Source organism: Sus scrofa, chromosome 7, assembly GCF_054392235.1.
Source record: "Sus scrofa isolate SSC_HxYL_T2T_F1_AM1 chromosome 7, Sscrofa_HxYL_maternal_Yorkshire_Landrace_v2.0, whole genome shotgun sequence".
Lineage (NCBI taxonomy): Eukaryota > Metazoa > Chordata > Mammalia > Artiodactyla > Suidae > Sus > Sus scrofa.
Genome location: NC_139389.1, coordinates 70,954,401 through 70,981,832, shown reverse-complemented (window position 1 = coordinate 70,981,832; position 27,432 = coordinate 70,954,401). Strand labels below are relative to the sequence as shown.

Sequence of the window (27,432 nt, the reverse complement as noted above, 5' to 3'; positions counted from 1 at the left end):
CCCTACCATCTTGTCTGGAATCCTTGGAAGTATTTGTTTTGTCTAAAATTCCAGAGTGAAAAATTCATTTCCTTTGGTCTTCTTTAGAGATACATTTTCCCCAATAATGATTTCTTATTACTTATTAGTCATTTACATCACGGGTCACCAAACTTTTCTGTAAAGTACTAGATGGTAAATAGTTCAAGCTTTCTGAGCCAAGGGGCAAAATCCACGATAGTGTATGGTTACTTATATAATGGGGGAAAATAAATTTCTTATATGTTTTGATAAAATTAAAACATTATTAATGGACTGTGAAACATAATTTTCACATGTCATGAAATATCTTTCTTTTGATTTTTAAAAGCCAGTTAAAAATGTAAAAACTGTTCTTAGCTCATGGACCAAACAAAAACAGGTGCCTGGCCAGATTTGATAGGTGGGACATCCTTTGCCAAATCTTTATTTACATCATACTGTGATGGAAGGACTCTGTTTATCATTTTAAGTGATGAAGTTTTTCTCTTTTGAACAAGAGAGATAGTGGGGATCTTGGCCACTGTTATTTTATTTTATTTTATTTATTTATTTTTTTGGTCTTTTTGCTATTTCTTGGGCCACTCCCGTGGCATATGGAGTTTCCCAGGCTAGGGGTCGAATCAGAGCTGTAGCCACCGGCCTACGCCAGAGCCACAGCAACGCGGGATCTGAGCCGCCTCTGCAACCTACACCACAGCTCACGGCAACGCCGGATCGTTAACCCGCTGAGCAAGGGCAGGGACCGAACCCGCAACCTCATGGTTCCTAGTCGGATTCGTTAACCACTGCGCCACGACGGGAACTCCCCACTGTTATTTTAAAGTATGTGTGAGCTTGTGGGTCTTTCTGTTGGGGGGTATTCTTGGTTTGGCTCATCTTGGCTTTCTGTTTTCAGAAAAGCTCTGGGTAAGTAAAATATCTGAAAAAAAATCTTTCTTTCACCTTCACTTTATTTTTTTTTTATTTTATTTTATTTTCCCACTGTACAGCAAGGGGGTCAGGTTATCCTTACATGTATACATTACAATTGCAGTTTTTCCCCCACCATTTCCACCTTCACTTTAGAAATGTATGTGAAATGAATGATTATGGAAAAATCACATTTCTGAGAATGTATTTTGAAAGTATTTTGAGAATATAGCCACCCTAAAATACTTTCTAAAAATTTAGACCTTGGTCTCACAAAACTGTAATTATTGTGTGACACAGTTTATTTTTCTTTGAATAATAAATTATATGATGATTAATTATCAAGATTAACAAGTTTATTTCAAGTTTTAATCTAAATATCAGTTTTCTTACTCATATTATGAAATTGAAACTTTTTTTTTTACTTTGTTATGCCAGTTGCTTACAACATGATGTTCATGGTATTCACATAAAGTTTTGAGAAAATATACTTTGTACATTATTGACTAAAAATTAAAGAATTGCCTTGTGGAGTTTTATCTTATATGGGAGTCAGTTTCCCAAATCCGCACTTAAGTTGAAAATGATGAACTAACTACCCTAGAACATCTTGAAGGAAAGGGCCCATGTGAGACAGATGCACAGTCTCCACATAAGCACAGGGGAGCTAGACTGAGCCTAAGACCTGGCCAGTTAATGCTTTGGAGCTGTATGTCACCTTAAAGCTAGAATTACACTCCTTAGTTGAGGTGTTCCTACTCTGAGGCTGCACCAGGAACTGAAGCAGCAGCCAAGCCAAGCTTGTTATATTATGCAGATGCAAGAGCCTTGATTTAAATAGATTATTTCTTTTTCTTACCCTGCTCCCAGCATGTATAGTCAAATCTATGGGTGACAAATGAATTTGTGATTACAAAGCAATTTACAAATGGATTGAGTTCTAAATGTAAATTTGTTCTTAGACCAGCCCATCTCTATTATATTGTGATTTAGCAATAGCAGGGATTTCCAGTGTCCCAGCAAGACCTGGGATCATTTGGAGGTGGGAAGAAGGAATGAGCAGACACGGCGCCCTCCCAGCACTCTCCAGAAGCCCTCACCTAACTGCAACATTCCCTTTTGAGCTACTTTATATGCTGGACCTTCAAGCATGAATTTGTTTGACTGAAATATCCTGCCTCTAAAAAAGTTGAAAGCCACTGATTTAAAGTTTATTTTCAATAGTCTTAATTTTCCATTGCCTATCACCACATATATCAGTTTTCTTGCTGCTCTCGGGCAGTTGCTCTCTCGTGCCATGCCTGTGGGCTGCCTTTTTTGGGGCAGACTCTCCCTTAAGAGTGAAAAGGAGCTGGAGGAAAGAAAGATACCTCCGCAAATTCATTTGTTTTCAATTGGCTAAAACCCTTCTTCCATCCAGCCAGTCATTTACTACTCAGGGGGTAGGTTAAGGTGGCAGGGAGGACACTTCCCCACCTCGATTCCTGGTAATGTCCAGCACAGCTCAGGACTCTTAGGGGTCTAAAGTCATACTGTGTTGGTGCCAGGGCTGCATTATGCCTCTTGTGGGCCCTAGGTACTTTTGTCTATGGGGTCTTTTCTAGCATAAAAAATATTTAAGGATTTTATTTTATGCCTCTGTTGTTAGAAAGGGAAATATAATCCAGGCTGAATTCATTATTGTATGTTCATAATAATTATATTTATCTTTTTCATCTGATTTTAAAAGAAATTAAGATGAAAACTATTTTTATAGATCCTTTTATGTCTCCTGACACTGCATCCCCTGAATCCACTGGATATGTTTGTCCTAGTTAGAGCAGGGGGTTGGGCTGGGGAGAAAGAATCCTCTTCACCCCTTCCTGAGATATGTTACGTTAATTGATTCTTTCACTGTTTTCTTATAACACCCATCCCCCCAATTAGATACCTACTGTGAATCAGACATAGTCTTGCTAGACTGGACCAGGAAACAAGTTTGAGATGCAGAATTGTCACCTCTCTTAGAAGACCAAGGCTTTCTTGTGGCATTCTGCTCATCATGTCTAGCTTTTCCATTTGGGGGGGGGGGGCTTCTTTCCAGAAGTGACGACATATTCTTATGCAGACAAGATTTTGGGAAGTCTGTCCCATTAGACTTTTCCAGATGTATCCAAACATATCTGAATCCCATTTAAACTCAAGATAGCCTCCTTACATTTCGAATAGTTGAAGGTTATTTTTTTATTGATCTTTCCCTTTGATCTGTAAGGATATTCTTAGGGATTGGAGAATGACAGGAAGACTTGTTTCAAAACTTCTCATTGTTTCCACTGACTGTGTCCTAGTTTAGGCCCTCATCGGCTTTCACCTGGATCTTTCCAACGTCTTCAGGACCAATTGCTAGTTTTTTTAAAAAGATTTATTAAAGTATAATTGATTTATAGTGTGTTAATTTCTGCTGTACAACAAAGTGATTCAGTTATACATGTACACATACCCATCTCTACATAGGTTATCATGGAAAATTGAGTAGATTTCCCTGTGCTATGCAGCAGGTCTTCACTGGCCATCCATTCCATATTCAATAGCGTGAGCTGCCAGTGCTTACCCCCACTAAAGTTAATTCACCAGACACTTGTTATTATGTTATTTTTCTCACTAAAAATTTGGCTGTTTCCATATTGACCACAGGATAGAGTCAAACTCCAAAGACGATCCTTCAGGATTTGACCTTACCAGCCTCATATTTCTTCTCTATAATCTAATATCAGTCATGAGATGTGTAAAAAATAGCTCCACATCCCTAGTGGCTTAAGACAATATTTTTATAGCTCTCACATCTGTGAATTGGCTGGAGTTAAGCTTATCTAGGCTGGGATTGCACATGTGTCTTTGAATCAGTTGGCATGTTCATGGGTCAGTGGGTCAGCTAGAGACTTTAGCTGGGGCAGATCTACCCCTTTGTATATCCCCTCTGGGTCCGACATCTAGAGCAGGCACATCCATGCATGTTTTCGCCCTGAGTCATTGGTTTGACCAGGCATGTCCTTCTCACAGTGACAACAAAAGCTCAAGTGAGCACCATGCAAGACCTCTTGAGCCCTAGGCTTGGAATTGGCACATCATTACTTCTTCCTTATTATTTTTTTTTTTGTCTTTTGTCTTTTTAGGGCCACACCCACGGCATATGGAGGTTCCCAGGCTAGGGATCTAATCAGAGCTGTAGCCGCCAGCCTACACCAGAGCCATAGCCATGCGGAATCCAAGCCGCATCTGCGACCTCCACCACAGCTCACAGCAATGCCGGATCCTTAACCCACTGAGCAAGGCCAGGGATCGAACCCACAACCTCGTGGTTCCTAGTCGGATTTGTTTCTGCTGTGCCACTACAGGAACTCCAAAGAGAGGCCATTAATGTGGTTTACTGCACCAACCATCCACTTTAAAAACTGTCTGAACATACCATGTCTGCTTAGGAAAAGGTTGTTAAGGGTTCCTTCTGAGCCATTGTGTCATGAGGAAGCTTGGCAAGTCTATTCTTGCTAAACCACAATTATGAGGCTTCTTGCTTCTTAACCCTGTGACTCCTTTGGTCCTTCTCCCACTGTTTCTGTGAGCCTGCCAGTCTTTCAATGCCTCCTGTATCACAAGAGTCTGTTTCTGATGCTCCTGACTGAGAATGTTGATTGAATCAGTGGATGACTTTGAGTAAGTAGAAGGAGGGAAATTAAAGATACAGATAAGGTGGTATACTTCTTGAAACTTTATATAAACCAAATGTATAGAGTAATTTCCCTTTTGACTTGGAATCTAGCTGTCAGAAAAGCCATTTTAGAGAATCAGGGCAGTACACACAGGCATAAGACTTATTATCATCCCTCGAGGGTAGATGTGGAGGTGTTAAGTGAGGGAGCCAATATGAAGATATCTACCTCACCCTGCTTATCTTTAGTAAGTAGCATGCGCATGCCTGCCCCAGGGGAAGAGAAAGGATCTGAAAATCTGGCCAAAGAGTCTTTCTCCACATGAAATGCCCTTTGTATTCCCTAGACACATTTAGTTTCTACCTTTGTCTTATGGCCCATTTTAAGGAAATACTGTCCTTCTACTCTAAATCTATTTAATCTGTCCGTCTCCTTGCCCTAACTCCATGGTACAGATTTTCCTTCTGCCTCTTTTATGACATGTATTGTTATTTACACAGACACCAATATATGTGTTTGTCTAAGCTGTGAATACCTAAGTGATCAGAATCAAATCTTACTTGTCTTTCTAAATTTAGTAGGATGGATCAAATGAATGCTGAATCTATTTTATAAGACCAGAGACAACCTGGGGGCAAGATTATTTGTCTTTTTTTTTTTTTTTTTTTTTTTTTTTTTTAGGGCTGCACCTACAGCATATGGAAATTCCCAGGCTAGGGGTCAAATCAGAGCTGTAGCTGCCAGTCTACACCGCAGCCACAGCAACTTGGGATCCAAGCCACGTCTGTGACCTGCACCACAGCTCATGGCAACGCCAGATCCCTAACCCACTGAACAAGGGTTTGAACCCTCGTCCTAATGGATACCAGTCAGGTTTGTTCCTGCTAAACTACAAGGGGAACTCCCTCTCTTTTGTCTTTTTATCCCTCATGTCACCCCACATAATTCCCTGGACTTAGTAATTACTATAAATACATATTTGTCAAGTGTTGTAAATACAATTATGTTTACTTTGGGAAACCTGAATTTTATTATTGAAGTTTTTATGTTATTAATTCATGTGTGAGATTAGGAGGTTTCAAGAATATTCTTATGGACACTACTGAAAATCATTTCCTTCCCAGATCCATATAAAAAAAAGTTTGGAGGAGCTGCAGTATAGAATGGGGAGGAGATAACTGAAGTCTGATTATTAATGCTCCCTGATGGATGATATTAATCAGTCATTCTTCATCATAACTAAGGAAGTTGTATATATTGCCTAAAGTATAAACATTGATTGGATATTATTTATAGATTTGTATTTCTCAGGGAACATACAGAATTTCCTTCTTTCTTTGCCTAGTAATAGGACAAAGAACCATGTTCTCAGTGTATCCTGCTTCTAGAAAGCTCTTTAATTCTCTAATTCTGTGGTTTTCATGAATTTTGTAGTAATGGTGCATGACGTGTCTTTTAAAGTTGATGACATATATAATTAAATGTTAGATGATAATATTTTAATATTTATAATGTACAGAATAATTATGTGGGACAAAGAAGGGCATAATAAGTATTATCCAGTATATATTGCTAATGCAAATTGTTGTGTATTGCCTAAAGATTTAGCACAAAATACTTAACTTTTTAATAGAATTCCTTAAACAATATATATCTTTGATTTATTTTTTTAATGATTTTTATTTTCTCCATTATAGTTGGTTTACAGGGTTCTGTCAGTTTTCTACTGTACAGCAAATATAGATCTTTTAAAAGGTATAATTAAAATTATGTAATTATGGGTAATAAAGAAGAAAACACATAATTAAGTAAAGAATAGTAATTGTTGTGAGATCTTGAGCTATTAGGTTGTTCAGGAAATGCCATGAAATATATGAAGAGCTAGAGTTTTATTTCTGGAGCCTTTTTTAGTTACTTATTTCTTTGTAGCAAATCACCCCAAAACTTAACAGCTTAAAACAATGAGTATGTATTATTTCATATAGTTTCAGTGGGTCAGGGATTAAAAAGCGTCTTATCTGTACTATTCTAGGCTTGTGGTCAAGATCTTGTTGGGGGCTGCCATTTATTTGAAGACTTGATTGGGACTGGAGGATCTGCGTCCAGGATATTTAAGTCACAAGACTAGTGATTTGGTGCTGGCTGTTGGTAGGAGGCCTCATTCCTTACTATATGGACCTCTCCATAGGATTGCCTGAGTGTCCTCATGATGTGGCAGCTGGCTTTTGCTAGAGCAAGCGTTCTGAAAGAGAGCATGGTTGGAGTTGCAGTATCTTTAATGACAGCCTTAAGCCGTCATTTCCACTGTATCTTATTAATGACACGGGTCCACCATATTCCCTGAGGAGGGGTCTACTCAAGGACATGAATGCTAGGAGGTAGAGATCCCTTGGGACCATCTTGGACACTGGCTATCAGAGCCTTTTTGTAATAAGATCTGCAAATGGTACTCTGAAAGTTTCTGTTGAATATTAGGATAGGTTAACTTGTTGGGTTTTATTTAAGTTAAACTTTTTGGAATGGTTTTGCAATAGAAAACATTTAAGAGAATTAATTGAGCTTATTTGATTTAGGACAGTGAAAACTGAAAGAAACCATAACAAACATGTTTTCATCCTTCTTTAGTTTGTGTCCTGAAAGTTTTAGTTTTATAGATTCCTATTGACTGTATAAACAAGACAGGTATAAGAACTTTCAAAACAAATTGGCCAAGTGCATAGTTATTTGCAGATGGTCTTATATTAAGATATGAGGCGTTTTCCCTTCCCTCTTCCTCTGTCCCCCAACCCAAGAATCCAGTTCTTCCCCAATTTTATTTTCCAGTGGCATAATTAGAACTGGTACATTTTTTGATATTTATACTCTTATCCTCATCTCGTTATATAATCTGGATACCTATTGAACTTGGAGCCTGTGCATAATAATTATGCCTGATTGATACATTGCTTTGCCTTTTAAAAAACATTATTTCTCATCTGGTATTTTCGTCTCTTTAACTAGATTGTAAACTTCTTGAAGAAAACAGTCTTGCCTCATGTTTCTCGCAGATTCCTAGTCCCGATGTACCATGGCATAGTGCTGCTCACATAGCTGGTTGTAATTCACTAAGTAGTTGGTGCTTAATTCAGTGGAATATCATATCTGATACAGCAACCACTATAAGCTAGAGGCAAGCATATTCACTCAAATTTATCTGTAGTTTTATGAAAGGAAAAGCCCAGATGTTGTGTTTGTCTACCCTGATATAAATGTCAGGAAGTAAAGAATAGTGCCTATGGCTTGACCATAGGCTTGATCATATTCTGAAGATATTTTATTGATCATATCTGTTTTAGATGACCTGTATTAAACAAAATCTTCATTAATGCTTTAATAATTTTTTTCTAAAAGTACTTTATAATTTTATGGTTTAGGGTACCTATCAGAAAAGTGATATAAGAAATGAAAGTGCACTTGAGGAGTTCCCGTCGTGGCACAGTGGAAATGAAATCTGACTAGGAACCATGAGGTTTCAGGTTCCATCCCTGGCTTCACTCAGTGGGTTAAGGATCTGGCATTGCTGTGAGCTGTGGTGTGGCTCCCATTGATCCTGTGTTGCTGTGGCTATGGTGTAGGCCTGCAGCTATAGCTCCAACTTGACCCCTAGCCTGGGAACCTCCATGTGCCATGGGGTACGGCCCTAAAAAAAAAGCAAAAAAAAAAAGAAATGAAAGTGCACTTGAAATACAGTATTCCAGAAATATATTTTTTTGAACAGGCTTAAATAACAGACATTATCCTGTTAAGAACTTTGTGGAAGAGCTATTTTACATATTTAGTTATAAATAGTGACTGTAACAGTTCCAATATTTACATCTATGTAGCTAATATTCAGCTTCTGTTTTTTTTTTTAAATCATATTTTTGAAAACTGACAGTTTACTGAATACAGGGTCCAGCCATCCAGAACAATCATATAAAATGTTTAAAAAACAGCCACATGTGGTTAAGAATGAATGCAAAGCAGCTCTGACACATTCTTGTGCCTGTAAGCAGGATTCTACAGGCCAATGCCAGTAGGGTTTTGCCTGCGGGAAGCAAGAGAAAGTCAATGCAAATCAGGACAGTTTCTCAAGAAAATAACCTGTGTGGACAAGTATCTGCTTAGGGCCATAGAAATGCCTTTTTCCCCCTTCTTTCTGAAACTTGAACTTCATAGTAAGTTATTTAAAGGCAGTGCACCTTGAATAAGTGCTGATGAAACTGTAAAAGGGTGTGTTAGAAACACGCTTTTGGCCCATAACTTAGCAGCCAGCATCATTTGGGGAGAACCGGGGGAAGTTGTTCTTCCCATCTCTTCTAAAAGATGACTGAAAAAATCTTGGGCCTGCCTAAACGGCCAGAGAAATACTGCTGCTTCTCTTGCTGGCCCATCTTCTTGAAGCCATTTAGGGGAAAGGCCATGGACTCTGTTTGTTTTGGATACTTCCCAGAACACTTTGGGGCTCAAAGCTCCGGTTTCAGAAGAAATATTGGCTTCCTTCAGACTTTACTAATCTCTCAAGTTCCTTCCAGCTCTGACATTTTGGATTCTAAGTTAGACACCACAGGTAGAAACTGCTCTGTGAAACACATGAAAAATGTATCCAGGATTATGAAGCTGGACAGCTCATGGCTTTATAAATTTTCAGGTTTTAAAACATTTGTTCAACACTGTGCCAGACCCTGTGAAAGATGCAGAAACATGCTACTCATTATAGTTTCTGACTCATGTGGGGAGACAAGATAGAATTAATACATGTTAGGCAAAATAGTAATTGTATTTCTTTTAAAAATTCTCTTTGGTTGTTTTCGTAGTCTGAAATCCAAGATTTCTGACTCAAAGGCAATTTTTACCGCTCAGTAAAGTTTATAGTTTTCCTCACATTTGTTAAGGCACTGTTTTGGTAGTTTATATTATTTGTTGCTTTTTGTGATTTTTCCTTTTCTCATTTTCTAAAATTTTTATCTCTTTTTGTCTTTTTAGGGCCACACCCACAGTGTTTGGAGGTTCCCAGGCTAGGGGTTGAATTGGAGCTACGACTGCCAGCCTATGCGACAGCCACAGCAATGCAGGATTCAAGCCATGTCTGTCACCTACACAACAGCTCATGGCAATGCCAGAGCATCAAACCTGCGTCCTCATGGATGTTAAGCAGATTCATTTCTGCTGAGCCATGATGGGAACTCCTCATTTTCTAAATTTGTTTTTTGTGAATTGATTTTATGTCCAAATAACATTATTTCAAATACTTTGGCAATAGATTTTTTTTGGATTTTCTAGGCATATAGTCATAGTCTCCTCAAACAGTAGTAATTTGGTTAAATGATTTCTTACAATTTTATTTATTTCATATCTTGAATTTTCCAGTATAATATCAAATGATGATGGTGACAATAGGCATCCTTATTTTGTTTTTTTTATTTCAAAGTGAACTGTAATAGCTGTAATTATTACTCTTTTCTCTTTATGGCTGCACCTGTGGCACATGGAAGTTCCTAGGCTAGGGGTGGAATTGGAGGTGTAGGTGCAGGCCTATGCCACAGCAGTGTATGAGTGCAGGATCTGAGCCACATCTGTGACCTACGCTGCAGGTTGTAGCAACACCAGATCCTTAACCCACTGAGTGAAGCCTGGGATAGAACCCACATCCTCACAGATACTATGTTGGGTTCTTAACCCATTGAGCTACAATGGGAACTCTTCAGTAATAGCTATTATTATATATAAAATATTTTTTTGTTTTCATGTGTTGTTGCATTTATTCCTCACAGTAAACATAAGAAGTACGTAAGTACGCACTATTATTATCTCCATTTTATAAAACTAAGGCCCAGAGAGATTAAGTAACTTTTTAAAGTCTGCCTAAAGTGACTGAGTTCAGTAAGATTTGACTTGAAGCAGTTTGACTACAAAGAATGTGTGCTCAACCAACTTGGCCCAGTGCCTTCCCATGTGATTGCTACTTGAGACTACCATGGCAATGATTTTATATATTTTTAGTATAAATAGTAAAAATAAATAATATACATTATTTTATTATATACAAATTAATTTCCTAATGTTTAATGAAGCACTTAAAAAAACTCTAACCTGTTACCTCCACAACCATTTATATTATGAAATTTATGTTACTAAAATTTAGATCTAACACTATCCAAATTATTATTGATACATCATTATTTTTTACACTACGTATCTTTAAAAATGTCCAATGTGAATTTTATTTCTATGAATTTGCTATAATACAGACAATCAAAATAAGTCCTTTTGTCATTGGACAAATTCTTAGGACTATCAAGTATAAATTTTACTGCTATGTTAGGAAGTAGTGAAGGAGCAGGGAATATTTTCAAGTGCTTCTCAAACCCAATCACTTTTTTTTTATATTGAGGTGAAAGTCATATAACATAAAATTAACCACCTTAAACTGCACAATTCAGTGGCATCTAGTACATTGACAGTGTTGAGCAACTATCTCCCACATCTGGTTCCAAAACAATTTCATCATCCCCAAAGGGTATCCCACGTCCATTAAGCAATCATTCCCCATCTACTGCTCTCCTTCCAGCCGCTGGCACCTGCAAGTTGGTTTTCTGTCCCAATGGATTTACCTCTTCTAGATGTTTCCTATAAATAGTATCATGCAATATATAACCTTTTGTGTCTGGTGTTTTTCAATTAGCATGATATTTTCGAGGTTCGTCTGTGTTGTAGTATATATTAATACTTCATCTCTTTTTTTGGCTGAACATTGCATATGTAGCCATTCATTTTGTTTATTCACTCATCAATTGATAGATATTCAGTTTGTTTCCACTTTTTGGCTATTGTGAATAGTGTTACTGTGAACATAGATGCACAAATGTCTGTTTGAATACCTCCTTTCAATTCTTTTGGGTGTATTTCTAAAAGTGGAAATGCTGCATCATATAGTAGTCCTGTGTTTAAGTTTTTGAGTAACCACCAAACTTTTCTACAGTCACTGCACCCTTTATGTTCCCACCAGCAATATGCAAAGATTCCCAGGCTAGAGGTCAAATCGGAGCTGCAACTGCTGGCCACAGCCATGGCCACTCAGGATCCAAGCCTCATCTGCGACCTACACCACAGCTCACAGCAACGCCAGATCCTTAACCCACTGAACAAGGCTGGGAATCATACCCGCAACCTCATGGTTCCTAGTCAGATTCATTTCCACTGCGCCACAATGGGAACTCCTAAACTTACTTTCTTAATGATTACCTTTGAGATTACAGTTAACATCCTAACATAATATGGTTCGTGTTTATATCAACTTAACTTCAATAATATAAAAAATTGTTCCTGTATAGTTCTGTTCCCCCTTTGTGCTTTTCATATACATTACATGTTTATATATTATGTGTCCATCAATACATTTTATAATTATTGCTTTATGTATTTGTCTTTTAAATCAGATATAAAAAAGAAGTAAAAACAAATTTCTTTTATATTGTCTTTTGTATTTACCTGTCTTTTTTTATCAATGCTTTTTACTTTTCTGTGTATTTGAGTTATTGTCTAATGTCCTTTCATTTCAGCCTGAAGACTCCCTTTTATATTTCCTTGTAGGACAGTTATGCTAGTGACAAATTCACTTTTGTTTATTTAGGGATGTCTTAATTCCTCCTCCTCCTCCTTTTTTTTTTTTTTTTTTTTTTTTAGGGCCATACCCATGGCATATGGAAGTTCATAGGCTAGGGGTAGAATTGTAGCTGCAGCTGCCAGCCTACACAACAGCCACAGCAACACCTGCTCTGAGCCAGGTTTGTGACCCACACTTCAGCTTGTGGCAACTCTGGATACTTAACCCACTAAGTGAGGCCAGGGATCAAACCTGCATCCTCATGGATACTAGTCAGATTTATTACTGCTGAGCCACAATGGGAACTCTCCCTCCTTCATTTTTGAAGGGTAATTTTGCTGGATTTAGAATTATTGTTTGACATTTTTTTTCTTTTAGCAATGTAAATATGTAATGCCACTTGCCTTTTAGCCACAAGATTTCTGATGATAAATCAACTGTTAATCTTATTGAGAATTCCTTGTATCTAATGAGTTGCTTTTTTCTTGCTACTTTCAGGATTCTCTCTTTGTCTTCCAGTAGTTTGACAGTTTGGTTATAGTGTGTCTAGCTTCTTGGATAGGTAGATTTATATATTACATCAGTATTGGAAAGTTTTCTGCCATTATTCTTTCCAATATCCTTTCTGCTCTCTCCTCTTCTTTTGGAACTCCCATTTTGCTTCATGGTGTCGCACAGGACTCTGTTAAATTTTCTTCATTATTTTTTCTTTTCATTCTTCAGACTGAATAACCTTAATTGACCTTTCTTCATGTTTACTAATTTTTTCTTCTAAGTCTGCTCAAATTTCTACTGAGCACCTTTATTGAAATTTTCAGTTAATGTACTTGCTAGCTCCAGAATTTCTATTTCGTTCATTTTTATGACTTCTTTCTCTTTATTGCTATCATCTATCTGATGAAACATTATTGTCGTACTTTCCTTCAGTTGTTTAGACATGGTAATTTAAAGTCTTTGTCCAACCTTTGGGCTTCCCCAAGGATGTTTCTATTGATTATTTTGTTTCCTGTGTTGAGCCATATTTTTTCTCTGCATATCTCATATTTTTTTGTTATAAGTTGGACATTAAAAAAATACAGTGTGATAATTGTGGAACTCATATCCTTCTTTCCTTCCAGGATTTGTTATTATTGCTTTTTTCTGTTGTTCTTATTGTTATCATTTAAAAAATGTAGTGGCTTTCTTGAACTAATTTTATAAAATCTGTATTCACATTCCATGTGTGACCACTGAAGTCTCTGCTTGCTTAGCTTAGTGATCAGGTGATGATTAAATATAGATTTCCTTGAATACCTGGAACCACTGTCTCTGACTTACTAAGGAGCTCTTTTGTGTGTTGTGACACACCTTCAATGGCCAGAGAGGCAGTTTAGAAATCTGCACTAGCCCTCACTTCCAGCTTTCCTGGAGCCTCAAGTTCAGTCAGATGTGAAAATCAAGAGCTTCCTGGTCTTTTATGAGCATGTGCACAGCCTTTGGCATGTACTTCAGTGTATGTAAGCACCTGACAATTAGCATTTTATTTTTGGCTGGACCTCTGGCATGCAAAATTTCCAGGCCAGGAAGAAACATGTACAACAGTGACCTGAGCTACAGCAGTAACAATGCCAGATCATTAGCCACTAGGCCACCAGGGAACTCTGGCAGTTAGCTATTTTGTTTGTAATATGTGCCTAACATTAAGCTGTTGATTCCTGAGACATCAACTTCAAAGATATCCATCCTGACTAAACACTTTGCCAGCAACACAACTAGATAAAGGGCTACCCCACTCATGAATTTCTCCTTTTTGGAAAGTTCTCATTGACCTAGATAACTGACTGCTTGACTGAGCACTTTAATTCCCACCCTTATGTTTTAAATTCACCAGTGATGAATAAACCCTTAAAATCCTGGGCACCCCATCCTTGATTCTAATAAAGGCAGACCCCCAGGTTCATTCTCTCTCTCTCTGTCCTTCTCTGTCTCTCTCTCTCTACCTGTGATCTTGCTTTCTGGCCATAAGCATGTTGTGTACCTTTCAGGACCCATAGGTAGTAAACCTGTCATTTCAAAGTTTCCCGATGGTCGTTGCTGAGGTACACCTCGCAATCACAATAAGAACCACTACGGTTGGTGCAGCCATAACAGCGGCTCCAGTCAGAGAAATGCCTATGGGGGCTTGCCACACATCATATGAGCCCAGGTGAGTGCCCACAGGCAATTCTAGATGATAGCATCACTATTGATAGGCCAAGAGCAACTCAAAATAATCAAAGTATACATTCACATGGCTTAAAGTCACTAAAATATGTACTTTATTATTTATTTTTCAAGGCTACTGCTGAGCTAGACAGTGGAGTGTAGGAATAGGGCAAGTTTCAACACTAAAAACTCTGTTATTGCTGAGAGCAATTAATCTTTACTGAACAAGCATTCCTTGGGTCGCTATAAGTCTTTCAAGAATAACTTATGAGACAAATAAAAAAGAACATATGCCCATACACAGGAAGAAAAATTAACAGAAACTGTTCTTGAAGAAGCCCCAGAATTGGACTTACTAGACAGATACTTTAAATTTTCATATATTTTTGTCTTCATACTTAATTTTCTTGGATGGTTTGAAGAGGCTATTTTTGGCCATTCTGATGCCCTTTTAACCTGGCATCAGTCTAGTTCCTGGGCTCTTTTCCTGTTGAAAGTCAGTATTTTGTATACCCAATGCAACTCCCAGACTCCAGATGTAGCTGCCTTCCACCTTCTCTGACTTAAAGTTCCAACCCTAGGTGAGACATCATTGTGTGGAGGGAGGGTAAAGATTTGATCAGAAAAAAGTGACAGTGACATGCCCGATGATGCATTTCTGGGCGTCTTCCATGCCAATTTGAAACCTCCAAAATAAGGTCAAGTAACTCAAGAGGCTCAACATAGTGTTTTTGAGATTCATCCATTCTGTTTGTTGTATTGATAGCTAGGTTTTATTTTGATAATGGGATCTTAACTGGTTGTTGCTGGTATGAAATTCTGTTTGTTGAATTATTAGACATGCTTTTTACCTCTAGTTTGGTATGATAGTTTTTTGGTTGTTTTTCTTTTTCCCACTAACTATATTGTCACATAATCCATTAATAGCAACAGTTTGGTTTTCTCCTTTATGTTATTTATAATGCTTATTATTTTTTCTTGTTGCATTGGATCTGATCTGCTTGATGTTTTATTATGAAATACAATATTTAGTACAGGAATCTCCAACTGTCTCTTGTGGGGTAAGTTTTCTTCTATATCTAGTTACTTTTCACTCAGAAATAGGTTGAATTATAGTGATGATTTTCTTCAAGAATTATTGAGAGGATCATATGAATTTCCATGTTGATCTGTTAACCTTATGAATTAGCAATTAATTATCCATCTGGTTCAGAAAAATTGTTCCTTGTCAAGGTGCATTGTTTGTAAATATGCTGATTGGTTTGATTCGCAGATATTTTAATTGGAGTTTTAATTGGTTTAATCTTTTAATTTAATTGTTTTATGTTTTAATTGGGATTTTATGTTTATAAGTGATGTAAGCTATAGATTTCTTCATTAAGGTATTTTTATCTGTCTTTGATATTTTTATGTTACCTGCATTAAAAAACGTTGAGAAATTTCTTTATTTTTATCAGGAAATATTTCAATTGTAGGGAAAATAGTCATCACTCAGATTAAAATTTTTTTATTTTATTTTATTTTTTTACCATATTCACTTCAGATGGGATTGGGTGTGTTCAGAGTGGTATGGCTGTAGGCACCATATTCACTTCAAGTTGTTTAAATAAATAGAAAATTATAAGTAGAGACCCTCCTTTATCTCTTTCCAGTAATTCCCTCCCACGTCAGATGTGAACAATATCTTGAATTTGGTGTTCCTCGTTGTCATGTTTTTATACTTTAATGATGTAATTGTAAAATTAAAAGGTGGTGAAAAATTCTTTTAGGCTTTCTCATTTCATAGTAAGTGTTTAGTTATTATATTTATAAAAAGTGTTGTCTCTGGAGCCAGATAGTCTCTGTTTGAAATTTCCAACTGTAGTAGGGAATTTTTCTGTTTCTGTTTTCATTTATTTTAGTTTTTGTTTTATGTTCTCTGAAGCTTTGTCATCAGTGGATACTATTATGTCTTCTGAGGAACTTGACTGTTTTTTATTTTATTATTATGCAGTGATCCTCTTTTTCCTTCTAGTACTTCTTGACTTGAGGTGTCCGCCTTGTCTGATGTTAATATAGCCACTCCAGTTTTCTTATGTTAGCGTTAGTATGTTATATTTCCTTTATCCTTTTACTTTTAACCTATTTGTGTCTTTATACTTAAAGCTGATTTCCCATAACAACCATATAGTAGGATCCTGTTTTTTCTGCAGCGTGACAATCTTGGTCTTTTAATTAGAGTGTTTAGCACAATTTAAAAGCAATTATTGATATGATTGGATTTATATTTACATTTTACTATGTGTTTTCTATTTGTCACATTTGTTCTTTGCCCCCCTTTCCTTCTTTACCTTCCTTCTTTTGATTTTTTTTTTCTTCTTACAGCTGCATGTGTGGCATATGGAAATTCATGGGCTAGGGGTTGAATCACAGCTGCAGCTGCAGGCCTACACCACGTTCATGGCAATACTGGATCCGAGCCACATTTGTGACCTACACCGCAGCTTGTAGCAATGCTGGATCCTTAATCCACTGAATGAGGCAAGGGATTGAACCCGCATCCTCATGGAGACTATGTTGGGTTCTTAACCCACTGATCCACAACAGGAACTCATGATTTTTTTTTCTTTTAGCATTTCATGTTGTTTCATACTGTTAGCTTACTTACCTTTTTCTTTTATTGTCTTAGTGAGTGTTATGGGGTTTATAATATGTATATTTAACTTATCCCAGTGATAGTGTTTTACATATAGTATGAGGAGCTTAGAGCAGTATACTTTTTTTCCCTCCTCTTATTACTGGGATCTCATTAATGCATACTTCATATCTATATATTTATTACAAATCTCAAAATACATCATTTAAAAAAATTTAAAGTCTATATTTTAAAACATTAATTTTTATAAATTATAAAATATAAAATATATAATACAAAAATAATATTTATTTTTAATATATAAAAATATATATTCAAAAAATCTTCAAAAAGGGAAAATGTCTCCTTTATTTACCCACTTTAAAAAATCATTCTATTACTTACTTTCATTGTATGCACTCAAGTTTTATTCCTTCTGCTTGAAGAATTTCCTTTAACATTTCATGTAATGTAAGTTTGATGGCAATACATTTTTCACCTTTTGTTTGCTACAAAAGTATTTCACCTTCAGTTTTAAAAGATATTTTTGTTGGATGTGGAGTTCTATGTGGACAGTTGTCTTCTTTCAGTAAGTTACTCTAAATATGTTGCTTCCTCTTCTGTCTTGCATTGTTCTGACAAGAAGCCTGCAGTATTAGTTTGTGGTAATTAGTTACTGGTAATTCTTTATGTCTTTGTACTTAATGTTTCTCTGGATACTTATAAGATTTTTTCTTTATTACTTTTTTTTTTTTTTTTTGCGTCTTTTCTAGGGCCGCTCCTGTGGCATATGGAGGTTCCCAGGCTAGGGGTCTAATCAGAGCTGCAGTCACTGGCCCATGCCACAGCCACAGCAATGTGGGAACTGAGCCGAATCTGCAACCTACACCGCAGCTCATGGCAACACCAGATCCTTAACCCACTGAGCAAGGCCAGGGGTTGAACCCGCAACCTCATGGTTCCTAGTTCAATTTGTTAACCACTGAGCCACTACGGGAACTCCTTTTTTTTTTTTTTTTTTTCTCATTTTGATTACAATGCACTTGGCAGTGTTCTTTGTGTGCTTCTACTTGGAGTTCATCGAGCTTTTTGCATCAGGGGTTTATAATTGTCATCAAATTTAGAAAAAATTTGGCTATTTTTTGTACAAATATTTTTTGCTCTCTTCACATTCTCCTTTATGGGACTCTAATTAGATACATGTTAGTGTGAGTATTTTTAATTTTGTTTCAGCTTTTATTTCTCTCCATGATTCGTTTTGTATGGTTTCTATTTATGTGTCTTCAAGTTAACTCATCTTTTCTGATATTTATGCCACTCAGTGAAATTTCTATTTCAGATGTTGGACATTTTATCTAGATATTACATTTGATTCTGTTTTTATCTTATATTTGTTCATCATCATGCTTATGTCTTTGAACATTTATAATACTTATATGTTTCACTATGTTTATCAATTCCAATGTCTCTGTCACTTCTGGGTCTTTTTCTGTTGATTTTTCTTCTGGCTATGTGTTACACACTCATGCTTCTTCATATGACTAGTAACTTTTTTTTTCCTTTTTATGGCCAAACCATGGGAAGCTTCTGGGCTAGGGGTCGAATTGGAGTTGCAACTGCCAGCCTACACTACCGCCATAGCAACACTGGATCCTTAACCCACTAAGCAAGGCCAGGGATCAAACGCTGGATCCACTGGGTGAGGCCAGGCACTAAAACCACATCCTCATGGAGACTATTTCAGGTCCTTTAATCTGCTGAGCCGCAATAAGAACTCCATGACTAGTTCACTTTTGATTGAGTGCTTAACATTTTGAATTTTACATTGTCGAGTACTGGATTTTCTTGTCTTCCTTCAAAAAAGGTTGGAGTTTGCTCTGTTAGGCAGTTAAGCTACTTGAAGATCAGCTTGATCTTTTTAGGTATTATTTTAAAGTGTTGTCAATGTCCAGAGAAGCTTTTACTCTGGGGTTAATTAGCCCTACTTATGTTTGATCCGTCTGAGGTTTATAGTGCATGTGCCATGTATTCAGAATGTCTCATAGGAGATCTAATGATTCCTAGCATTGTGTGAGCTCTGGGAATTGTGGCTTCAGCTCTTTGGTAATTTCTTTTTTCCCTTGGCAGTTTTTCTTTGTTTTGGCCTCATGGGTCTCACCATTGCATGAGCAGATTGGTATTTTGTTCAAGGATTCTATGCATATTTCTAGTGCTCTTTCTCTGTGCAGCTCCCTTCTATCTATACTGTGCCCTACAAATTCTACCCTCTTTGCCTTCTCACTCTAATGTCTATCTCTTTAATGCAGTGAGCCACCTGGGCTCTGTGTGATTTCTTCCTCCTTGTGTTGTGGTCTGATAATTGTTGTGTAAGGCAGAAATATGGGGTATTTAACTCTTAACCTTCTGAGTTTCCATTCTCTTGGTCATTAGTCTCGTATTCCCTGTTGTCAAACCTTAAAAGAGCTGCTCTTATATTGTGTCTAGTTTTATAGTTATTTATGACAAGAGGGCATAAATAGAAGCCAGTAGCCTCAGTTGAACCTTTATAATGAAACAAAGAAGTAGAAAGGCAGCATTTTAAAGTACAAGGAATGGGAAGTTCCTGTTGTGGCTCAGTGGTAATGATCCTGACTAGTATCCATGAGGATGTGGTTTCAGTCCCTGGCCTCACTCAGTGGATCCAGAATTGCTGTGAGCTGTGGTGTAGGTCACAGACATGGCTTGGATCTGGCATTGCTGTGGCTGTGGGGTAAGCCAGCAGCTGCAGCTCTTATTTGTCCCCTAGCCTGGGAACTTCCATATGCCCCAGGTGCATGCAGCCCCAAAAAGCAAAAAAAAAAAAAAAAAGTACAAAGAATGTTCATATTTTGCTATTGATATTACTAAAAGCCTAGAGGAGAAAGGGCTTTAAAAAACCATAAACATCCATTTTAATGGTGATAAAACTGAGGTAAAGGGAAGCAGAATAACTTGCCTGTTGAATGTCTGGCCTGTGACTTTACAGTTTGTGCAGAAGCTGGATCTCTTGATTCCTATTCATTGTTAGACATTGTGGTGTGTGGTCTTCTTATCACTTCAGCTGACCTGAGAGTATATTGTAGCAATTAGCATTAATAATGATAAAAATAACACTAGCAGGTATACTCATTAAAATTTAAAGTATATTTATGTTCCTTCTTGCTCTTGGTTTGATTAAATTTTAGTTTTGATTTTATCTTTCTTGAGCAGCCATTTAAGAGCAGTGTTTTTAGTATTTGATTTAATATTACCTAATTGTCTTATTAAATCTGATGATGTAGCAGTAGAGATCAATAATTTAAAAAGCCCTAAAATTGAAATAGTAGACAAAATTTTTTTATTGTATCTTTTGTTCTGTATTTCTCATTTACTGCATTATATTGACTAGAATTTTAGTGCATTGCATTATATACCTCAGTGCTTTTTACAATTGGCATTATTTTAATTGTTTTCTTTTCCTCCTTCAAGGATATTTCCTTAATGGGAAAAGTGTACTGGTACAAAACACCTCAAGTGCAAGCAGAACAAGGACTACAGATAAGTATTAAGGAAACTCAAACGGTAAAGTCTTTAATAAAAAAATCCTCCTTGCCTAGATTGAGGTAATAGTCTGCCTTTTTTGCTTGAATGTTTATCTAGAGAGTTAAAAAGAACAACTCTGATTTATTTTAGAGGCGTGTTTAACTATAAGCATATCTAATCTAATACCACATCGAGAGTCTTGGCTATTTTGGCTCACCATTGCTGCTTATCATAGATCTTCTGAACTAAGGCCTCAAACTCTTTTCAGAAGGAAGAGATCTTAACAGTTCTTCTGGTCTAAAGACATTTAGATCTAGAAGGCAGTTGGAGAATTAATTAAAATTTATTAGCTTCTCAGAAAGCATTACCTTATTCTTTATTTAGTTAGAAGAGTTATGGAAAACATCAACAAGGGGAGTATTTTGTAGAGAAATATGGGCACTTGATGACATGTTTAATTTCAGAAATAGAGCTTCTTTTTCATCCTTTGTTGGCAAAATACTTAACGGGATTCAAAGCAATTGAGAACCATATTCTCTGTGAATGGGAAGTGTCTTCCAGTGTATAGAAATCCACATTTACATAAAACAAGTGATGGTGATCAGTCCTTTACAAAAGATTTGTAAAATTATTTCATTAAATAACAAGCTCCTTTAGTTCCTGAAAACATGATTCCACATACATAAAAACTCAGATCACAGTTTGTTTTAGGATTCTATACCATGTTTAGAAAATTATTGAATACTTTCACAAAAATCATGGATCCTATATTGTTAAAGTTACTACAAATGGTTGCCTACCAGAGTTTGAGATGCTTTTGGACTGAGTCATGCATTTTCCCCCTCTGTGTTCTTACCACTTTCTCAAGACCCAGCATGTGTGGCACTATGGGGATAAATCAGTTTTGAAGCCTTACCACGTATGCTAACAGCTTAAAACTGACTTAGAGTAGCTGCTTCCAGGTGACACTGTTTACAGGTAGATATCAAAATCTCTGACCTGTAAGCTTCTAATAAGTATAGTAAACTGAAAATACAAGATCGATTAGGTTAAAAAAAAAAAAAAAACAGAAATCTTCATTACTAGAAAAAACTTGACTTAATACCATTCACTGAATATTCATATAGTGTAAGAAAAAATGATTCCATTTTGAAGGAAACTATGAAAAAGGCCAATTTTCAGATACCTAGCTATATATACATCACCTCGATTATTTAAAATAAGGATTTAAACAAAAATATCAATTGCTTTATAATTCTGTAGGAGCCACACCCTCAAGCTTTGACATTTGTAAACAATCAATCACTGGACCTCTCCTGGTCACTGGCTTTTTAGGAAGAAGCTTACCATTTCTTTAGAGGTATAATACCTTTTAAATTGGTATACCTGGCCATGGTAAAAAACAGTTCCTCTGTGGTGTCTTTCATTCCAGACAAGTGTTTTGGGTACCTACTCTGTGCCAGAGAACAGAACTCTGTCTTTCCTCCCTATCCCGTTGACTCGTAGAAGCTTCCCAGCCTGAGATTTATCTGGGCAGCACTGGCCAACAAGCTGCCATCCAGAGGGGGCCTGCTCTTTCCAGATGGTACCAGATACCCTGCACTTATAGCATAGCTGCCTCAGCTGTGAGCATCTTGAGGCCACACGCCAGCTGTCTCTTAGTTCTTTGTTGTAACTTATTTTCTTTTAAAGAACATTCTTGTCTAATATCTTTCCTTTTGAAGTACTCACCATTTACTTTTGTGATTTTTTTTTTAATTTTTAAAAAATTTTGCTTTTTTAGGGCCGCACTTGTGGCACATGGGAAGTTCCCACGCTAGGGAATTGGAGCTGCAGCTGCTGGCCTGTGTCACAGCCACAGCAATGCAGGATCTGAGCTGCATCTGTGACCTACACCACAGCTTATGGCAACGCCAAATCCTTAACCCACTGAGGGAGGCCAGGGATCGAACCCACATCTTCATGGATACCAGTTGGGTTCATTACTGCTGAGCCACAGCAGGAACTCCAGTACTCACCATTTTAAATTGTTTTTGAATCATCATCTAGAATGATTTCCTCACATACTTATCAAAAAAATCAAAGAATTTATCCATTCATTCCTTTTGTACAGTGTGGTCAGCATTGTTTTAGACATGGTTGATACAAAGATAGAAAACACAGTTCTTGCCCTTGAGGAACTCATTGTGTGGGATAGACCAGTATATGAAGAAACAAAGTACAATCCTGTGTAATAAATATTTTAAATAGAGACTAATTGCATAGTAGAGAAAAAATGCCTGTAATTTTCTTTCCTTTCATCCGTTCATTCTTTCACTCAAATAATAGCACAGGGTCTACAATGCTCTAAGTGCTTAAGATATAAAAGACAGGTAAGACACAATTTCTTTTTTAAAGAATTTATCAAACTTTAAGATTTTGAAGTTCTTAAACTTGATCTCAGGATGGCTTTAAAATTCTTAAAAAATATTTTAAGCACCCAAAGGAGTTTTGTTTATGTGTATTCAGTCAACCAATATTTACTGTACTAGAAATTAAAACTGAGAAAAACAATTATTTATTCATTCATTTAAAATAATAATAAGCCTGTTATACATTAACATAAGACATATTTTTAGGAAAAATAATGTGTAAAACAAAACAATTCAGTGAAAAGGGTAGGATTGTCACTTTTTTTTTTTTTTTTTTGCAAATCTCTTTAATACCTGGTTTAAAAGAGAGCTAGAGTCTCATATCTGCTACTGCATCCAGTTTGTTGAAGTGTGTTCAGTTTGGTTGAAGTATATTAAGTAATTCTAATCTGATACAGATTAGAAAGGAGTCATTTTAATAACCTTCTTACATAGTTATTGATGGTCTTTGTTAATACACCAAAGTTCGCAAGTGGTAGTTTCTTAACGATTAGTTGCAGTGGAGAATCTGAAACCCTATAAATGAACTTACTGTATATCATTACATTAAAATTAATTGATCTCCCTTGCTCCTTGAATGGAACTTTACTTTGCATGATTTTGTATCTTGTGTGTTAATTACTTCATAAGTATTGTCTCACTGTTTTACTCCTCAGTGCTTTTCCATCATCAAAGCAAAGGTCAACATAGTGAAAAAGGAAAATAAGCCTTAATATTATTATGAAAATAGTTCTGACATTGTAGCTCCCCTGAAAGGGCCTCAACTGTCAGGTGTCTGTGAACCACACTTTTGAGAACCAGTAGGCTATTGTATGAAATAAAAAAAGGGTAAGAGAATACAATTTGGATTTAGGTTGTTTAGGTTCATATACTGTCCTGCTACTTTCACTATGACCTTGGGCAGGTTAATTAACTTCGTTAAGCCTCAGTTTCTTCATCCATAAATGGGGTTACAAAAGTTCCTACTTCATAGAGTTGTGGTAAAGATTAAAATTAAATGAGAAAATGCCCATATATGTCAGTGATTACGATGACGATTACTTAGACAATTGTAATGTAGTGTCATATATGCTAAAATAGAGCTGGGCACAGAATAATGATAAAGATCAGTAATGGCTCTGTGAATCGGTGAGGCTGGGCAGCATCCTGAGAGGGTCATTTGCAGCTGGAGGATTACCATTGCTCTCTCAAGCTTATTTTCCTTCATTTTCTATTTTGAGGCTTCACATTTTTCTTAAGTCAGTTTGAGTTTCTTCTGGATTTTCAGAGGAAACTTATTACCTCTCCGTAATTTAAATCATGTATTTTCATTGTCATTTTGTTGTCAGAGAGAAAAACATTACGTAACTTAAAACTATGGAAGACCAATAACAAGAGTGTGTACATTTACGTTTCCCAACAGAATGTGCTTGAGAACGTTCCTGAAGCTGTATCAAGTATTTCCCAGATTGAACAAGAGGATATATCAGAATGGGGAGTCTCAGATGCAGAAAGTGTATTATTTAAACCCCAGGACACTTTGGAAATTCAGCCAACAGATGAGTCAAGTAAACCTTTGGAGGGTGAACAGCCCATAGCTGATTCAAAAGCAGCTGAGCAGATGTCTTTAAAGGTAAAATCCTACTTATGTTGGAAACAGAGTTGTGAGAGTTGAGAATGTGTAGGTGTGAAGATGTAGTAGTCCAGGAAGGGCCAGGGCACCGGGGAGGGTTCACTCTGAAGAAAGGGCTTTAGATGTGAAAGTTTCTTACTTGGGAAGAGGGGACTTCAGTTTTTAGAGAGCTTTTAGTTTCAAACCTAATTGCAATTCTGGGGAGAGATTTTTTTAAGGAGTGAAGGAAGCTCAGGGCTTTCAGAAATTGACCAAAGTTCTTGCTGTTCCTATACTGAGAGAAGTCAGGAGTTTATAGCCCAGGGACCAGGACTGGGTGAACTTTGTAGCGTTCATAATTGCCCCACTTAGGTTTGTGCGGTTCCATGAGTCTTTTCCTACTGTGAGAATTTAATTTTGTTTCATTTTATTTGTGCGTAATTTTTATAATTTTATTGTATTTGGATATTGCCTTCCTATTATTTACTTAGTACTTTAATTTGAGTCACTTTTGACTTAATTAAATGAGTTTATTTTAAAATAGATATATCATTATTAAGATTTTTGAAAAAAACACTTTTCCCTGAACCACAGCATCTTATCCTGATTATCACCAGCCTTTCTAGTCAGTCCCTCTTCTAGGTCCCCCTCTCCCCACCAAGGACCATGGCATTCAAGTCAACTGGCCATTACTAGTTCTTCAACTTTTGACCCAAACTCCGAACTCTGAAACCTTAGATTTAGCCATGACCATATTGTTTTCTTGTCTTTCACAGAATAATCAGTGCCCAAGGCTTAGATTCCTCCTAAACATTATTGCTTATAATTCCTTTTTCTCTTTTCCAGTTGTCCCCATATTAGTCTGTGTCCTGGTGACCTTATGTCTGGATTAGTGCAGACGCCTCCTGGTTTTCATTCATTTCTCAAGCTCTACTTTCTTTTTTTTTTCTTTTTTTTTTTTGTCTTTTCTAGGGCCACACCCGTGGCATATGGAGGTTCCCAGGCTAGGGGTCGAATAGGAGCTGTAGCCGCTGGCCTATACCACAGCCACAGCAACACCAGATCCGAGCCGAGTCTGTGACCTACACCACCGCTCACAGCAATGCCAGATCCTTAACCCACTGAGGGAGGCCAGGGATCGAACCCGAGTCCTCGTGGATACTACTCAGATTCGTTTCAGCTGAGCCACAACAGGAACTCCCCTCAAGCCCTACTTTCTTAGGTTCATTGCACCTGATACCCGCATACTGATTTTCCCACAGTAATAAGTAGTAAGGAAGGGCCAAACTTAATAGGTGACCAGAGAAAATCCATCACTGCTATCAGGGGGAAGGGATTTAGGTAGTGATTGGTGACTGACTTCATCAGAAGTCATGCAAGTGTGAGCTATCTTACTTCATCTCCCAAGCTTGGTGACCCTACTCATTGCCGACTATTCCAGGTGAAGCCTGGCATCTTCCACGTGTGGAGAACTTAGAAGGCATTTTTTTTTTTTTTTTTGGTCTTTTGTCTTTTTAGGGCCATACTTGTGGCATTTGGAGGTTCCCAGGCTAGGGGTCTAATTGGAGCTGTTGCTGCCGGCCTACGCCAGAGCCACAGCAACAACAGATCTGAGCTGCTTCTGCGACCTGCACCACAGCTCACAGCAATGCCGGATCCTTAACCCATTGAGCGAGGCCAGGGATTGAACCCGCAACCTCATGATTCCTAGTCGGATTTGTTTCTGCTGCCATGAAGGGCACTCCAAGAAGGCATCTTTAAAAACTATAGCATATTGATATACAAGTATTCGGCTGGTGGGTACAGGTAGTGTTTTTATCTATTCTCCTGCCTGAACTTTGGGACTTTGGAAATAAAATGTAGGCTTAAGGGGCGAATGGTTAGCTACTAAATGTGTCAAAGAATGAAATGGATTTTCTAGACAGTGGTTTAACCACTGTGGCCTGTCAGGAATTTAAATCCCTCATTGAAAAAAATCCCATAATGTTCATTCTTTTGGTTTGCTGTAGCAGGTCTAACATATTATTAGGAAATATGCAAAATTATTTGTTTATGATAAAAACAGCCATTTCCTAAGGTAAGTAGAATTTAATTAATGTTTACCATGTTCCAGCCACTTTGTTAAGTGTTTTACACATGTTATTTTTTCCTAATAGCAACCTTAAAACCCTCATTTTATAGTTAAAAAAAGCAAGTCATAGAGAAGATTAAATAACTTGCCCAGGTACAACCATATGTTTAAGTTGCAGAGGCAGGACTTGAACTGAGGTGGTCTAATTCTGGAGCCTTTGCTCTTTACATCTTTGCATCCCTGCCTTTCCTAACAACAACGAACAGGTATTTTGTTAAGTACAAGAACACAGACTCACAGTGGCACCAATGACTGTGGATGGAGTGTCCCTCACTTGACTGGGAGGAGTGGTTTGATGAGAGACACTTAGAGAATGGATTAAGAGGGTTCCAAACTGAAACCAGAAGTGTTTCAAAAGAAGAAGAGAATGTCTGATAAGACTTTATGGTTTATTGTTGTGGGATATTATTGGACATATCAGAAACGCCAGAGAAAACAGTGCTGGAAGTTTTCTGACTCATCTCACCAAATCTTAAGCTTTTTTTTTTTTTTTAATTTTTGATAACATCTCAGGATCAGTTATTGTCTGTGAACTTTACCTTGTTTGGACATTTGAGGCCATAAAGTTAGTCTCCAGCATCTCTGGCACAGGAATGAGGAACAATATACTCTAGCAGGTCAGGCCACACTGTGGGGGGGGGGGGGGTGTAAGAAAACCTCTTCTCTTTTTTAAAATTTATTTTATTGAAGTATGTTGATTTACAATATTGTGTTAATTTCT

General features: G+C 37.1%; 1 protein-coding gene across 2 annotated transcripts in view; it reads left to right on the top strand.

The window, feature by feature from the left end:
- Positions 1-27,432, top strand: part of TTC6 (tetratricopeptide repeat domain 6) — a 226,101-nt gene that overhangs the window by 56,946 nt on the left and 141,723 nt on the right. For both annotated transcript variants that reach the window (XM_084968926.1, XM_021099129.2), the window contains exons 3-4: positions 20,525-20,617; positions 24,392-24,601. In XM_084968926.1, the coding sequence (XP_084825052.1) occupies positions 20,525-20,617; positions 24,392-24,601 (303 nt within the window). The remainder of the gene's footprint in view (positions 1-20,524; positions 20,618-24,391; positions 24,602-27,432) is intronic.